This window comes from Barbatula barbatula, assembly GCF_947034865.1.
Source record: "Barbatula barbatula genome assembly, chromosome: 10".
Lineage (NCBI taxonomy): Eukaryota > Metazoa > Chordata > Actinopteri > Cypriniformes > Nemacheilidae > Barbatula > Barbatula barbatula.
In genome coordinates, this window is record NC_136773.1 from 23,642,686 (window position 1) to 23,656,738 (window position 14,053).

Below are 14,053 nucleotides of genomic sequence, written 5' to 3' on the forward strand. Positions count from 1 at the left end.
TATAGGATATTGGATAAAAATGCAATACAATGCGGAAGATAGTATCGATAAAGGGCTACGCATATCCTTTAGGACTTTTGATTTGCTACTTTATATATTTACTATATTTGTAAACTCACCTTGATGTTCTTTCACCGGGTGACTGTAATTTAATCATTAAGTGAGAAGTGTTATGCCATTTTGCGCACGCGCACTCGCCAGGACGAATGATAAAACTACGGCAACCCACTCAGACCAAAATAACGCGTTTACTCTTATTTAGACGTATATTTATATGAAGATGCGTCTGTGTTTATTCTTATATATCACAAAACAAATTTAAATTCAACAGACAATAGCAACAATTAATCGGCGTAGTTATTAAGAAATGCGCTGCTCTTATCATTTTATTTATTTATTTGAATTTTGATTATGCTTTAATAATAATACGTACAAAAACAAGATAAAATACAAACAATAGTATATAGTACCAAGGGTTACATTACATAAACATTACGGGGTGGTTTCCGGACAGGGATCAGCTTAAGCCAGGAGTAGACCTTAGTTTAATTTGACAATTTAAGTTGTTTCAACAAACATGCTTTACAAAACATCTACTTTAAAACAGCATAAGGCACTGATGTATTTTACTATATGTCAGTTCAAGTTGTTTTCAGTTTGGACAGCTCTTACATTTATTTTAGTCTAGGACTAGTCTAATTCCTGTCCGGGAAAACGCCCCAAAGAAAGTTAAACTAGTTTAAATGATTGACACCAGAGTTTTTATAGTTCCTCAAGGAATTTAGGTATATATCAAGATCTTTCTTAAAGATGAAAGAAAGAGGAGTTTTCTTTTAAAAATGTACACTTGTGAATATGACATTTGGCAAGGAAAAGCAGCAAGTTAAGAATAAAGTTAAAATGATAAGGGACTAAATTCAAATCCTCACCAAAAAACACATTTTTTTTGGTTTATACAGAAGTTTAAAAATAGATGCCTTTTAACAAAATTTGAAAAGTCAACCCAAAATATTTTGCAATACCCAAAATAAATAAACGATTGTCTCATTAACCTGATGGCAGAAGGTGCACAAGGGGGAGATACTATTATTACATTTAGCAAATTTAAGATTAACTGGGTAGCAATTGTGAATCATTTTAAAAGATACTTCAACAACTTTATTATATAAAAATAACTCGAATTGTCTTGTTTCATAATCTACTGAAAAGACTTTAATTCTGCTTTTATCGTTTCCTTTCATTTGTGAGGAAGGCGTGACGTCACGAATCAAACACGGAAGTGAAACGCTGCTTCTACATTAGAAGTACAAAAAACGTCGTAAACGCAGAAAATAATGCACTAAAACATGCAACACGTCAGAACCGCAGTGAGCTTCATCTGGGGACATGGAGAAGATTCGCGAGCGCTTTAAACTAAGCAAATCTTCGTCACGTGAGACTGTCAAACTCAGGAAAAGAAGCTCGGTTCTGTACAGCACTGATGACGGCAGAGCAAACAAACACAGTGAGAGTTCTCACACCACATCATCAATAAACAATAACATCACTATTAAATAAACCCGTGTAACAACAATGTACCTTACCAAAAGTGAACAAAAGAACCACCCTAATAATAATAATAATAATACTTGTGTGTGATTTCTGCAGATGTCATTGGGGTCGGTGTCATTGTGTTCACAATTGTATTTCGTCTGGTGAACTGTGTTCTGGTCCAGACCAGCTTCGTCCCAGATGAATACTGGCAGTCGCTGGAGATTTCCCATCGGATGGTCTTCAAATATCCTTCCTTCATCACTGCATCCGTCTGCTTGAGTGTTATATATTTTGAAAGCTTATTCGCTGTCTGAATCTGCTGAAACTGCAAATGACATCTTTAACGATTCTCACTTATGGCTTTGAGACGTGGGAGTGGAGTGAGGGACTCCGTGGATACTCGTATCCTCTTCTGTTTGCACTGATGTACAAATTCCTGCAGCTGATCAGTTACGACACAGTTCAACTCTTGGTGAGACGTTTGTCTAATCATAAAAGCACATTTATTCTCAAACGTGAAATACTTCATCTGAATCAAAACAATTGACAATAAAATGAGCATGATGAACTCAACTTTCCTGTGCAGGTGTTTGTACCTCGTGTTTTCCAAGCGCTGCTGTGTGCGTATGCTGATCTGAAGCTGTACCGTCTGGTCCTGCAGTGGGAAACTCCAGATGTGGCCAAATGGACGGTAAGATAGTGATGGTGTAGACAAGCAATCCCTCCTGGATAGTTTTTCAAGGGTCCACCGACACAATGCGTGTTTCTTTATACATCCATGAATGTCTTTTAGTTCTTCTGTCAGCTGTGTTCATGGTTCACCTGGTACTGCTGCACTCGGACTCTGAGCAACACCATGGAAACGGTTCTGACCACGCTGGCGCTTTGCTTTTACCCCTTACCGGGCTCCAAAATGCACAACAGGTTGATAACTCGGTGTCGTAGCGTCACAGTAAGCGGTGTGATGTTGACAGTCTCCTCACGTCTCTCTGTTCTGTCCTCATCAGCTGGAAGTATTTGTGTCTGGTGTCTCTGGCTGTCGTCGTGCGGCCCACCGCTCTCATCGTCTGGATTCCTCTGCTGTTCTGTCATCTGTGCTGGGAACAGAACAAACTGAGACTCATCAGACAGCAGTGCTTTCCCATCGCGTAAATCCCACCAGCACTACAGCTGTGATGTTCAGGAAGATTGAACCCGATGTGTTTTCTGTCTTCATAAGTGTTTGTGTTATTTTTCAGGGCTCTTACGCTGGCCATCTCTGCTCTGATCGACTCTGTGTTTTATGGAAAGGTATTTCTACCTTTGATCATATATTTGTTGAAATCAAATAGAGGAATTGTTGTCTGGAGTATATTGTGTACAAACATCAGGTGTATTTAAAGTATAATATTAACTGTGATTGCTGTGGTGTTTGTGTTTATCTGCAGTGGACTTTTGTCCAGTGGAACTTTCTGAAGTTTAATGTACTTGAGAGCGTGGGAGCGTTTTATGGGACTCATCCGTGGCACTGGTACTTCAGTCAGGGCTTTCTGGTCGTGATGGGTCCACATCTTCCTCTCTTTCTGCACGGATGCTCGCTGAGCACCAAAAAACACAGAGTCCTCCTGATAACCATCATATGGACCACAGTGATATACAGGTACGCTGAACTCGACATGTTCAGCTTTTATTTTCAGAAACATCTTTTAATGAAACCATGTCTTCACAGTTTCCTTGCACACAAAGAGTTCCGCTTCATTTATCCCGTGTTGCCTTTCTGTGTCATTTTTTGCGGTGAGTATTTGCCAATTTGCGTTATTTGTGCGGATGAGAACGCTCTCTGACAGTCTACAACTGCTCTTTTATTTGCAGGCATGTCTTTAGCGAAGCTCCATAAGTGGAGGAAACCTGCTGCTGTCCTCCTGCTGGTGTCTAATCTGATTCCTGCGTTATATACGGGTTTGATTCACCAGCGAGGAACTCTAGACGTCATGAGTGACCTGCAGCGTCTGTGTGACCTCAGCAGGGGTCAGAGGTCACCCGATGTCCTGTTTCTAATGCCCTGTCACTCCACACCACTGTACAGGTGACATTCAGCACCAGATTCAAAGTTTGACATTGGCACACGAAGAAACACTGACAAAATATTAAGAAAATGCTTTTTAGTAATACAGAGAAGGATATTAATGCTCAGCTGTGTTTCACTTAGGCTTCAACTTAATCTCAGATGTTTCTCCTACAAGTGCTTAAAAACTGAAACATATGAGACAACTGTTCAAGTAAATGTGATGATAATTAAATTTGATAAGTTCATATAGAGTTCTTCACTAATATTGACGAGACAATTGCAGACGAGACAAATCTGAGCTCATTCTTTCACGTTGTTGACGTCTCTTCTCGAACTCTCATGAGACACATTTGTCAGATTTCTGACTCTTTTCTCTGGAGAAACATCTGAGACTCAAGCAAACATTTCTGTTTGCTCTTCATTTAATCTCATTGATGTCTAGGAGCAATAATTGAGATATAATTGAGATTTTTCTTTCTCATGCAAAGGAATACATTGTATGGAATGATAAAAGTTCAGGGTCTTTTTACGAATGAAAAGAATTAGATTGCAGTTAGTTACCCGTTGGTGTTTGTGTTCTCCAGTCATCTACACTGTCCTCTCAAACTGCGTTTTCTGGAGTGTCCACCGGACCTGACGGGAAATAAAGATTATGTGGATGAAGCTGAGATGTTCTTCAGTGATCCTCTGAGCTGGATGAGAAGATCTTTCTCCTCTCAGGAGATGTTGCCCACTCATGTCGTGATGTTTGACTGTCTGGAGAGGGTGAACCATACACAGATATTTAACTGCAATAACTTTTCTGTAGTTTACTGAATTAAATTTAGTTGATTTTTCATGTATTAAAGTCCCCCTGTGGTAAAAAACAAGTTTTTTAATGTCGTTAATATGTTGTTTTTATTATGCTTTAATATAAACCATGTGCAAGTGCATCATTTTAAACCATTGCAGAGTATTTTCGCCACAAAACTGCAGTTTAAAACTGCCTCTGTTAATGACATCATAAGCCTGTAACCAATTACATTAACAGATTTGAGTCTGATGTGTGTTTCTTTACCCTTCAGGAGATCGCTTCATTCTTGCTGGATAACAGATTTGCCAAACAAGCCGAGATATTCCACACTCACTTTCCTGAAGGTCGAGTCGGAGAGAACATTGTGATACACGTTAGAAACGCTTCTCGTTATTTTACTGTTTGAGACCATCACACATACTGTAAATAAAGCATTTTTGTTTTGTCTCACATCGTCTACTTTATTTGATAACACCACACATACACTTTCCAGTGTAGATTCAAAGAGGACAGTGTTTTATGAAGCAATGCAAGAGATTTATTCTAGAAATTAAGTGCAAGTTTAAAGGGTGAAGTGCATTTAGGTTCAATTACATTGCATCTTATAGACGTTTGCAAACACACGCTTACACGAATGTTACCAAACGGAAAAATTCTGAGGATTTTTACAAACATTTTAAACAAACTGTATTTCCTCTTCTGTGCATTTCCAAATAAAACAGTGGCAACACATACAGTAGCAGTCAAAAGAACAGACCGCTCAAAAAACCTGTTCTCTATTCAACAGACAGCATTTTTAACATGTTTTTGCTATTACATTATATGCTTTTGTATGTAATTATAAACCCAAGTTTTATGAGATTCATTCAATAGAATTTATCATTTTAAAATAAATAAAATGGTATTTGGTCCTATAAAAACTTACATTTATGAACACATGTCCTTTCTGTTTCGTTATCGTATTGGTTGAATGTATTGTTTAGAAAAAGCAGCTTTGGTTAAAATTTCAACTGGTTTTGGGTTTATAATCTTAATGTAAAAGTCATTTGTCCCACTTTTTCTTTATAACTTAGTTTGAATGCCGGGGGATAAACCTCTTTCCCTCTTAAACAATAATTCAATCTAAAGTGCAGTTTGGATACTCAGACTCAAAAACACAGGAAAAAAAGCACATACACAAAAACATCATTCATTCAGCGTCAAAACGTTTACGCTGTGCACCAATATCGGAGAAAAGTGAACCTAAAGTAGCTTCTCTAAGACAATCTGCGAAAATGTGTAACATCTTTAAGAGAGAGCGGATGAGTTCTTTAATATTTGGGATCGAAGGGCATTGGGCCCAGCTCTATTTTAACATCTGCAAACTGTCGGCTGGAATCACGATCCGACTGCATGAATCTCTTTACTCTCTGTGGACGAGGTCGCGTCTGCTGCTTCCTCTGTTGCCGTTGGTGGTGACGCCATGCCTTGCCCTTTGACCCCGGCCTTTCTAAGGGTCGACTGTAAATTTACAAATAGGAGATTGTTTAGGGTTTACCATAAAGCCTCATGCGTGGTTCATGCGCGTGTCAACATGCGACTCTACTGTTTCTCAGACCTACAGACAGAAACAAACATGACAAGGAAAGGTTGAACAATTATTGATGGATAAAATGAGCTGCTAATGCTGTTTTACCCTGACTGTGACTTTACCAGCTGAATTTTCAAACATTAAGTTTATATATCAGGAATACAGATATGTTATAATAAAATAAGGCTGAAATCAAACTCAAGAGGATCGTGAATATCAAATATATATGTGCAAATCAATGTTTTTGTGCTAAATACTTGACATGATTTATCCACATCGCTTTTTTTACTCTAAGGCAAACACAAAGACACTAATGGCGTATCAAAAAAGATATCAACAAATCACATTTTTATTATAACACCCAGCCTTACACAAGATTATACAAAGTCAGAGAACAGCTCACCTCGGTCCAAAGTATTTAATGTAAGTATCTCCAAAAATGTGCCTGTAGATATAATCGTCCAGATCTTCAAACACGTCATCGTCGTGATATTCATCCATTTCCTCAAGATAATCCTCAACTCCGCTAACAAAGTCTGTGAACAGCATCCGGTCGTGAATGAAGACTCCGTCGTGGAAGAAATTCTGGATGAAGCTCTCCAGTTCTCTCCAGTGATGGAAATGGCTCACCTCTTTCTGCAGGTAACTCCTCAGAAGTTCATTAAACTCATCCGCTCGGATGGGATTCATCGCCTTATTAAACAGACTCATAGACTCCTGATAAGCACAATCGAATACCCCCGAACAGCCTTTGGGCGGAGCTTTCTGAGCGCCGGGTTTGCGCGTGTTGCGGTCGGTGTGAAACGAGTCGTCGGTGGATTTGCGAGTGTGTCTGTGTAAAGGTTTCTGAGGTTGCGAGTGGACGTCTTCTGCACGTTTGTTGCCCTGCTCTTGCTGAAAGGTTTGACGTTCGGGTTTGGCGTCTTTTCTCTCTTGAAATCTCTTCTCGCGGTTAAACACGTTGGAGGCGGAGTCTTTAAACTGTCTGAACGTAGACTTCACAGAGTCTGAAAACATCCTGAGATTTTCCTTCACCGCTTCTTTGGCTTGCTTGATCTGTTCTTTGTGATGATGCACAAACTCTTTGGTGGAATTCTTGACGGCGTCGAACGTTTCCTTCACCTTTCCCATCACCCCTTCCTTCGGGATCTTAGTCTTCACGTCTCTGTCACCTTTTGCTCGCTCGTCCTTCGACTCCACGTAAAGTCTCTCCCAAAGATCCGAGCGCTGCTGCTCGAACTTCAGCTTGTTCTCCAGCTCCAAGAGTTGAGTGTGCAGTTTTTCGGTCTCTGCATCCGCCTGGTTCTCATCGACGACATCGTTCTGACTTAATTCCTCAAGTTCCTCTTTCAGTTTGTCCGTTCCCTTTCGTTCTTCATCGAGTTCTTTCCGTAGCGTCTGAGCTTCAGCCATCAGCGCCTCTCTCTGGTTCATGAAGCTCCTCAGCTTCTGTCTCTCCTCCTGCAGGTGACCCTTCAGTCTTTGGTTTTCTGTCAGGATGGAGTCTGTTCCCGCTCCTCTCTCCTCCAGTTCTCTCACCTGTGTGCGCAGGTACCTCAGTTCCTCCTGCAGGGCCGAGAATGACGCCTCCTCTTGCTCCAGTCGGATTTTCAGCGTCTGGCTTTCTGCAGTGAGGTCTTTCTGTCGGGATTCCATCTCACGTTTGGCTTGTGCCAGTTTCTCAAACAGATCTTGTCGCTGGGCCTGTTTTGAAACAGAAATAGATTCGTGTCACCAGGCATTGTACATATTGCCATGTTTACGTGTGATCATCTCACCACAACACACCACAGTACAGAAATAAGCGGTGAATTTTGTTGCAGCAACACATTCGATCAGTTTCAGATGAGGAATCCTGTAATTTTATGATGATTCTAATACGTGTTATACCTGTAGATCATCTTGTTTGGCTCGAAGATGTTGGTTTTCTTTAGTGATTTTTGCCATCGTGTTTGTGAGACTCAGCACCATATCCTGCTTCTCCTCTAGATCTTCTCTTAGAACCTCAACCACCTCCTAATCGTGTGAAGATCATAGTCATAAAGGCTTTAATATCTTGAAAATAACAGAACATGCAGAAAGACTGAGATTAAGGTGTGATCTGGGGCTATCGCATCTGAAGGCTGGACCATACCATGATAGTATCCATAGTATTTTTTTAACTGTTTTTGAGTCTTGATTTTAATTCAACTGTAGATTTCAGTGAACTGGATTGTCCGGACATAGGACTGATCAAATAATGAAAGGATATATGAAATATCGGTCATACATTACCACTAATCTGACAATACAATTAACTGTTTATGTAAAAAGACGCAGTAAATATAAAAGACCAGCACACTGCAGGACCAGAAGCTGGAACAAATTTCACCAAAGAGAGCACGAACAACAGACAAAAGACTTCTATGATTTGATTACATTGCCTTCAACTCTATATTACTCCGAGATGAATCCAATAACATTAAAGCCATCGTCTGTGACAGACCTTATTGACAACGTCCAGCTCTCTCTTAAACGGCACGTCCAGCTCACTCGAACGAATCTTCTCCACAATCCTCTGCCGTTCCTGAATCTGAATCGTGCCTGCAACACAAAAACACAGATTTCTATATAAACACGTAGTCTAAAAACCCACCTCTAACCATCTGCAAAGATTTCCATGATAAACTTTATGATGGATTTCCTTATATGAACTGATCGGGTCAATTCTCTTTAAACTCTTTAACACTACAAACAGAAGCACAGGACTGGCTCACCGCAGAAGTGTCCGAAGCCCATGCTGATGGCGATGAGAAGCGCTAACAGAATACATTTGTTCAGAGTGCCGCTCATCTGACCACGAGCGGCCGAACGCAAGTCCACATGCGCCTGAATCTCCTGATGAACAACAGAGACGCGTGTCAATCATCCTCATAGCCGTCATAAAAGATTCCTGGCTGTCAGTAGCATGAACAGTAAGAACGACCCGACAGACCAGAGAAAGTTTTGGGTCACTACCGGGATGATCTGCCGCTTTAAATGAGTTACCATGGTAAAAATATCTAACAGGTTAACAAAGATGATGAAGTTAAAAAAACAAACTATCATAAAACAATGTAAAATCCAATGAGAGAGAAACATTCGTTCTCTACATCTGAAAACAATGTGTCATTAAGTAAAAAAAAAAACAGCAACATTCTCTTCCTCGCAAACACATAAAAAACTTTTAATAAAATGCTTCATACCTATTTTGTGAATTTTAAAACGCAAGAAAGAATATTGGCAAGGCAGATAAAAAAGAGCCCTGATGATGTAGAAATAATGGCGAGGGATCATGATTGTTTACAGCACCTCATCCCGTCTCCTGTGAGTGTCCTGCGGGTCTCCAGACTCTGAGCCTGTTGTGCTCCTCCTGCCTCTGCGTCTTCTCATCACAGGACTGCTCTTCGTCTCATCCTCCTCATCCTCACTGCTGCTGACGTCTCGCTGCACGGCCTGATCCACAGGGAAAACTGGGTATGGACAGAAAACACACCACATCAGATTAAAACCGATGACATGTTCTACACTATACAGACATCATTTGGGCATTCTTCAGGTGGAGCCACTAAAAAACCCACAGAGGTCATTTCACATGAACTGTATTAGGATAAAAAAACACAAACAACACTTAATGTCAGTACAGAAGAGCTCTACATTAAAGAGCATTTCATGCACACACACACCTTCATCAACACACGGCACAAATCACGTGCTCAGAAAGATGAAAACCTTGCACATGCTGGCTGACGTTTCTGTGAATACATCTTATATATATCCATACTGTATATATGCATTATTCTCAAACGGTTACTACAGCGATAGGGCTGTTACGATAAATGTATATATATGTATTCTTCAGCAGTCCTGGTTAAAACATTTGCACACGTTTAACATTCTGCCTCAAATTTTAAGTGTCAAAAAAACAAACATAATAATTGTTACTTTTGTATAATAACAATAGCAAAAAAACATTATTTCCTCAGGTAACATCAATCGTGTAGTTTGTGGCCTCACATAGGTAATGCATTCAGAACCCTCTTTTTACATAATAAAGATCATTGTGCAGATTAGCCATCACAGTATCAGTGTGCTGTGAATAACTCCAGTGGTGTTGCTCCGCGGTTGCTAAGGTGCTTGGGTGGTTGCTAGGGAAACGCAGTTGGTGGCATTTACGTCAAAAGATCTCAACACCAACAATGAGTCATTCATCACATCAGTGTGTTCCTAGATATTCTGATCTCTAGAGCGATAAATCTTCTTTCACCAAGAGGAATAAGCACACCTTTCCACGCCAGCCACTTAGCATTAGAGGATTTGTTTAAATCCCCATCACTATATCAGAGTAACATTATTCAAGCTTGTCACTTTAGCAGGCACCACTACTTTGTTTACACTCCATTGAACACATTTGTCATCACGCTGTAATGTAGGTCAGCCAAACACATAACTGTGGCTTTCACAGTCTTTACACGTGTAAAAGTAAGCGGCAGTGATTGGCTGAGAGTTTCATCAGCCGGGCTAATGTGGCACAAGCTATTTCTGCCACATCACACACACACACACACGCACACACACGTACACACATACACACGCACACACACACACGCGCACACACACACGCACACACACACGCGCGCACACACACGCACACACACACAGGGCTTTTCATCAGAGGTTAATCAGCATGCTCACACCCCTCGAGCACCTGAGAGAGAGTCATGCAGATGACTCCCATAATCCCACAGTGTCCTGGACAATCCCCATCCACTCTTCCACCAACCTGATGCTCGCCAGGAGAAATAGAGAGAGAACACTGACGCTCAGCTAAAACTGATGACGGATTTCACAGTTCTCTCTCCAAAATCAGAAGAAAGATGCAAATTATATTTTTCACGAAGAAAATAATATTGACTTCCATTTCTCAAAACATCTTCTACTCACATCCAGGTTTACAACCACGTGAGGGGAATAAATGATGACAGAATTTTGAATTTTGGGGTCTACAACGCCTTTAAATATGCTTTATAACCCTCATCCAATTTGTTTTTACTTTAAGAAGGAATGTGACCTTAACGACTCCTAAAATAAGTAAACAAAACACACAATGGGTGGTATAAACACCGGGAATTCCATGATTCTGGGAATTCACCTAGTTTTCAACCTCTCATGGTCTATAGCGACAGACGTGTCTGTTTTCCACTCACTTGTTTCAGTGTCTCGAAACGTATACTGGCTGCTCGACGATGTTCCGAGATACAGCTCCTCACTTCCCGTTTCCTCCTCCTCCTTAGCAACAGGCTCCTCCCACACTGCGATCTCCGCCTCCCGTGCGTCCGCCAGGGTTATGATGTCAGAGTTCTCACTGGAAGAGCAAAGCGTCACATGATCGTCTCCACCCACTTCTGCTTCCACCTACAAGAACAAAACTGCTTATTTACAGCAGAACTGCTCACATGTCTCTCTGTGCAACAATAAAACATGACGAGAAGTATTTCAGGTTCATCTTACCTCACGGACATGCTCCGGCTCCTCCTCCTCTCTCAACGTGAGGTCCAGAGAAGACTCTCCCAGACTCTCCTCGCCACGTTCGGCTGAAAACAGGTTTAAATATTTCAAAGTTGTCCAACCACTCTTGAATGTGAACGTGTGTTTCAAAGGAATTCTATTCAATGACGGGCCTACAGCTTTTGTGAGATGACACCCAATAGTAATACTGCATATCAAACACATTAATACAGAGGTAAATCACATATCACTTTTAAATATGAAATAGTTTTGAATGTGTGAATCTTGGTTTTAAAGACGGATCCGAGTGCTCACCGACAGGTTTGTCTGCATCACGTGTGACCTCTCCCTCCTCACACTCGCCAACATTATCAGGACCCAGGCTCTCTATATCTGAACCCTACACAACACCAAACCCAAGTATGAATAATCACTTTAAAAGGAAATGTCAATTAACAGAATTGCAATAACAGAATTGACATCAAAATAACTATTTGGTGTGGGGGGACTGTAAAATTGATGCATAAACAAGACTGTAATCCTGTATTTTTATTTCTGTACATCAAATCAGATTAATATCGGTACTTAAAGTCCACGGCTTTCCGAGTGAGAGTGTAGGCTTGGCTTTCGGCTTTCTCTGCGATTTGATTGGATGTATAAGCAGACTGACAGTTGAAGGGGAGGAGTTAACAAATGCTCCGCCCAAGCTGCCAAACATATGTCATTACAGGAAGGAAGTGCATTTTCAGATTCTAACTAAAGACAACGAATTTTAAAAAGAGAATAACCCACATTGATGAACTATTTACAATAAACTGCAATATTTCATAAAAGAATATGCATGCCATTTTTATTTCACTTGGACTTTAAGAAGATTTTTTTAAATGTAAAAATTCTTCACGGGCTTCATGCAGTTTGCCCGGTTACAGTAATGATTATGATGGATTATTCCTAAATCTAAAGCGTTTAACTCGGATCACAATAAACAAGACATTTTGATTACAGGTAAGAAAGTGAAGTAATGCATCACCTCATTACTAATAACAGTCCATCCACATGACGATTCTGTGTCACTGGAGGTTTCGGACATCTTTCAACCAGCTGGACAACAACAAGAAAAGGCACAAACTCAGATATTAAGAGGAGAAAAAAGACACCATTTGATCTGCATGTATTTCCCTGTAATCGCCTTCACTGGCTTCTCATCATTACCTGGGAATGTCGGATTGACCTGACCTGACCTGTGGCTGGTAAATGATTATTCTGCATTTGTCATCAGAGGAAACCAAATCAACAAACAGCTTACAGGACCCTCCTGATCCTAAAACCATAATGAGTTGCACAACAATACTCCATTCTTCAACATTAGTTTCAGAATTTAACACAATAATCTCCCCCAAATATCAGAGATTTTAGGTGAATTAAACCAGATGTGAAGAACTATCTGGTTATTTCTCTCATTTGTTTTTCAGCAAGACAACAGAAAGTAATTCATGGCTATAAACCCGCCTGAAAAGCAGAAGCACATCTTTAAACAACATACCACCAAAACCACTGACCCCAGAACAGCTTTCCCAGTATTCATCCAGTGCAAAGCATATGCATAATGACATAAGAGTTGATTTAATGTGTTCGGTTGGCTCACAAATCTATTGTTTCGTTGACTTGATGTGACATCTGAAGTGTTTCCACAGAATATACATCATCAAACAAGACCACAGTGAAGGACTTGCAGATTTAACCTCATGTTAGACACACAAAACCCAGCCAGACGGCTGTAACGGAAACTCCCATCATCTAGATTTAGATTTATGATATATAATCGCGCATCAAAACACATAAAGGTCAACATTATGTTTTGCACGTGAACTCATGTGCTGTGGATTAGAGATGATCAGAGACAATGAGATGACATTGAGTCAACACGCAACGCACTGAAATACGAACGATGCACTTTTGTCATGTCTGATAATAGATGTATAAAATGTCGGACTGCTATAACTTTTATTCTTACCTGTTTCAAAGGAAAACTGCGCCGAGATCAAGAGAGAAATCAAACGTTGTTTGCGTTAACCTGCCATTAAACGTTACGCCTCTCCAACTGAGCCAAAACATCAACATCACATCATATAAACGACAAGGCGACGGCGTGGGCAGGGGGATTGTGGGAATTGTCGTTTTACGAAGCGGCAGCTTCGCTTTGACGTCATTTTAGCGGTAGACTCTCTAAACTACATTTCCCATGAACCCCTGAAAGCAAAGTTTTTGCCCTAACGTGTCCTGCGTGTGACTGGAAAACGTTGAAGCGTCTTTATTTTGCGGTTGTTTATTAATTTATAATGTCATGTTTTATGTGTATTGGCGTAATTTCATTGCTACGCATGTTTATTTCCGTTTGCTGAACGCAAGAAATGGATTCCCTTTGTTTGTGCGCATGCGCCGGTGACGATGTTGCCATAGAGACCGCACAACTTCACACAGGAGAGTTTGATAGTCTGCTGTGAAACTGGTAAGATATTTAAATATTTAGTAAATAAATTAAAGAAATATTTGTATTGTATTATAAAATGTATTATAATGTGGA

The 14,053-nt window shown here is 40.3% G+C and overlaps 2 protein-coding genes across 6 annotated transcripts; one reads left to right on the top strand and one right to left on the bottom strand.

The window, feature by feature from the left end:
* The first annotated feature begins 1,230 nt into the window (after window positions 1–1,230).
* Window positions 1,231–4,823, top strand: pigb (phosphatidylinositol glycan anchor biosynthesis, class B). The gene is made up of 12 exons (XM_079465659.1): window positions 1,231–1,504; window positions 1,648–1,777; window positions 1,888–2,005; window positions 2,120–2,224; window positions 2,327–2,457; window positions 2,541–2,681; window positions 2,772–2,823; window positions 2,961–3,172; window positions 3,242–3,306; window positions 3,385–3,598; window positions 4,165–4,345; window positions 4,645–4,823. The coding sequence occupies exons 1-12, from the start codon at window positions 1,387–1,389 to the stop codon at window positions 4,777–4,779; spliced, it is 1,602 nt and encodes a 533-aa protein (XP_079321785.1). The 5' UTR covers window positions 1,231–1,386; the 3' UTR covers window positions 4,780–4,823.
* ccpg1 (cell cycle progression 1) lies at window positions 4,817–13,654 on the bottom strand. Of its 5 annotated transcripts, XM_079465657.1 has the most exons (12): window positions 13,484–13,615; window positions 12,500–12,570; window positions 11,785–11,869; window positions 11,473–11,555; window positions 11,169–11,376; window positions 10,670–10,744; window positions 9,274–9,434; window positions 8,700–8,820; window positions 8,429–8,526; window positions 7,834–7,959; window positions 6,347–7,647; window positions 4,818–5,873 (listed from the first exon to the last, which is right to left on the bottom strand). In XM_079465657.1, the coding sequence occupies exons 2-12, from the start codon at window positions 12,557–12,559 to the stop codon at window positions 5,684–5,686; spliced, it is 2,508 nt and encodes an 835-aa protein (XP_079321783.1). In that variant the 5' UTR covers window positions 12,560–12,570; window positions 13,484–13,615; the 3' UTR covers window positions 4,818–5,683. The 5 variants fall into 5 exon arrangements, with proteins under 5 accessions (XP_079321781.1, XP_079321782.1, XP_079321783.1 ...); XM_079465655.1 differs by lacking the exon at window positions 10,670–10,744 and having other exon boundaries at window positions 4,817–5,970; window positions 13,484–13,624; XM_079465656.1 differs by lacking the exons at window positions 10,670–10,744; window positions 13,484–13,615 and adding an exon at window positions 12,682–12,785 and having other exon boundaries at window positions 4,817–5,970.
* Window positions 13,655–14,053: the final 399 nt, after the last annotated feature.

Bases quoted from the DNA above. Each gene is read 5' to 3' on its own strand.
- pigb (XM_079465659.1), top strand. From the start codon at position 1,387: ATGGAGAAGATTCGCGAGCGCTTTAAACTAAGCAAATCTTCGTCACGT. The intron at 2,458-2,540 runs GTTGATAACTCG...TGTCCTCATCAG, and splicing joins GGCTCCAAAATGCACAACAG to CTGGAAGTATTTGTGTCTGG. The intron at 3,173-3,241 runs GTACGCTGAACT...ATGTCTTCACAG, and splicing joins TGGACCACAGTGATATACAG to TTTCCTTGCACACAAAGAGT.
- ccpg1 (XM_079465657.1), bottom strand. From the start codon at position 12,559: ATGTCCGAAACCTCCAGTGACACAGAATCGTCATGTGGATGGACTGTT. The intron at 9,435-10,669 runs GTGCTCGAGGGG...GTCCATACCCAG, and splicing joins TCTGCATGACTCTCTCTCAG to TTTTCCCTGTGGATCAGGCC. The intron at 7,960-8,428 runs GTCTGTCACAGA...TCACACGATTAG, and splicing joins AGCTGGACGTTGTCAATAAG to GAGGTGGTTGAGGTTCTAAG.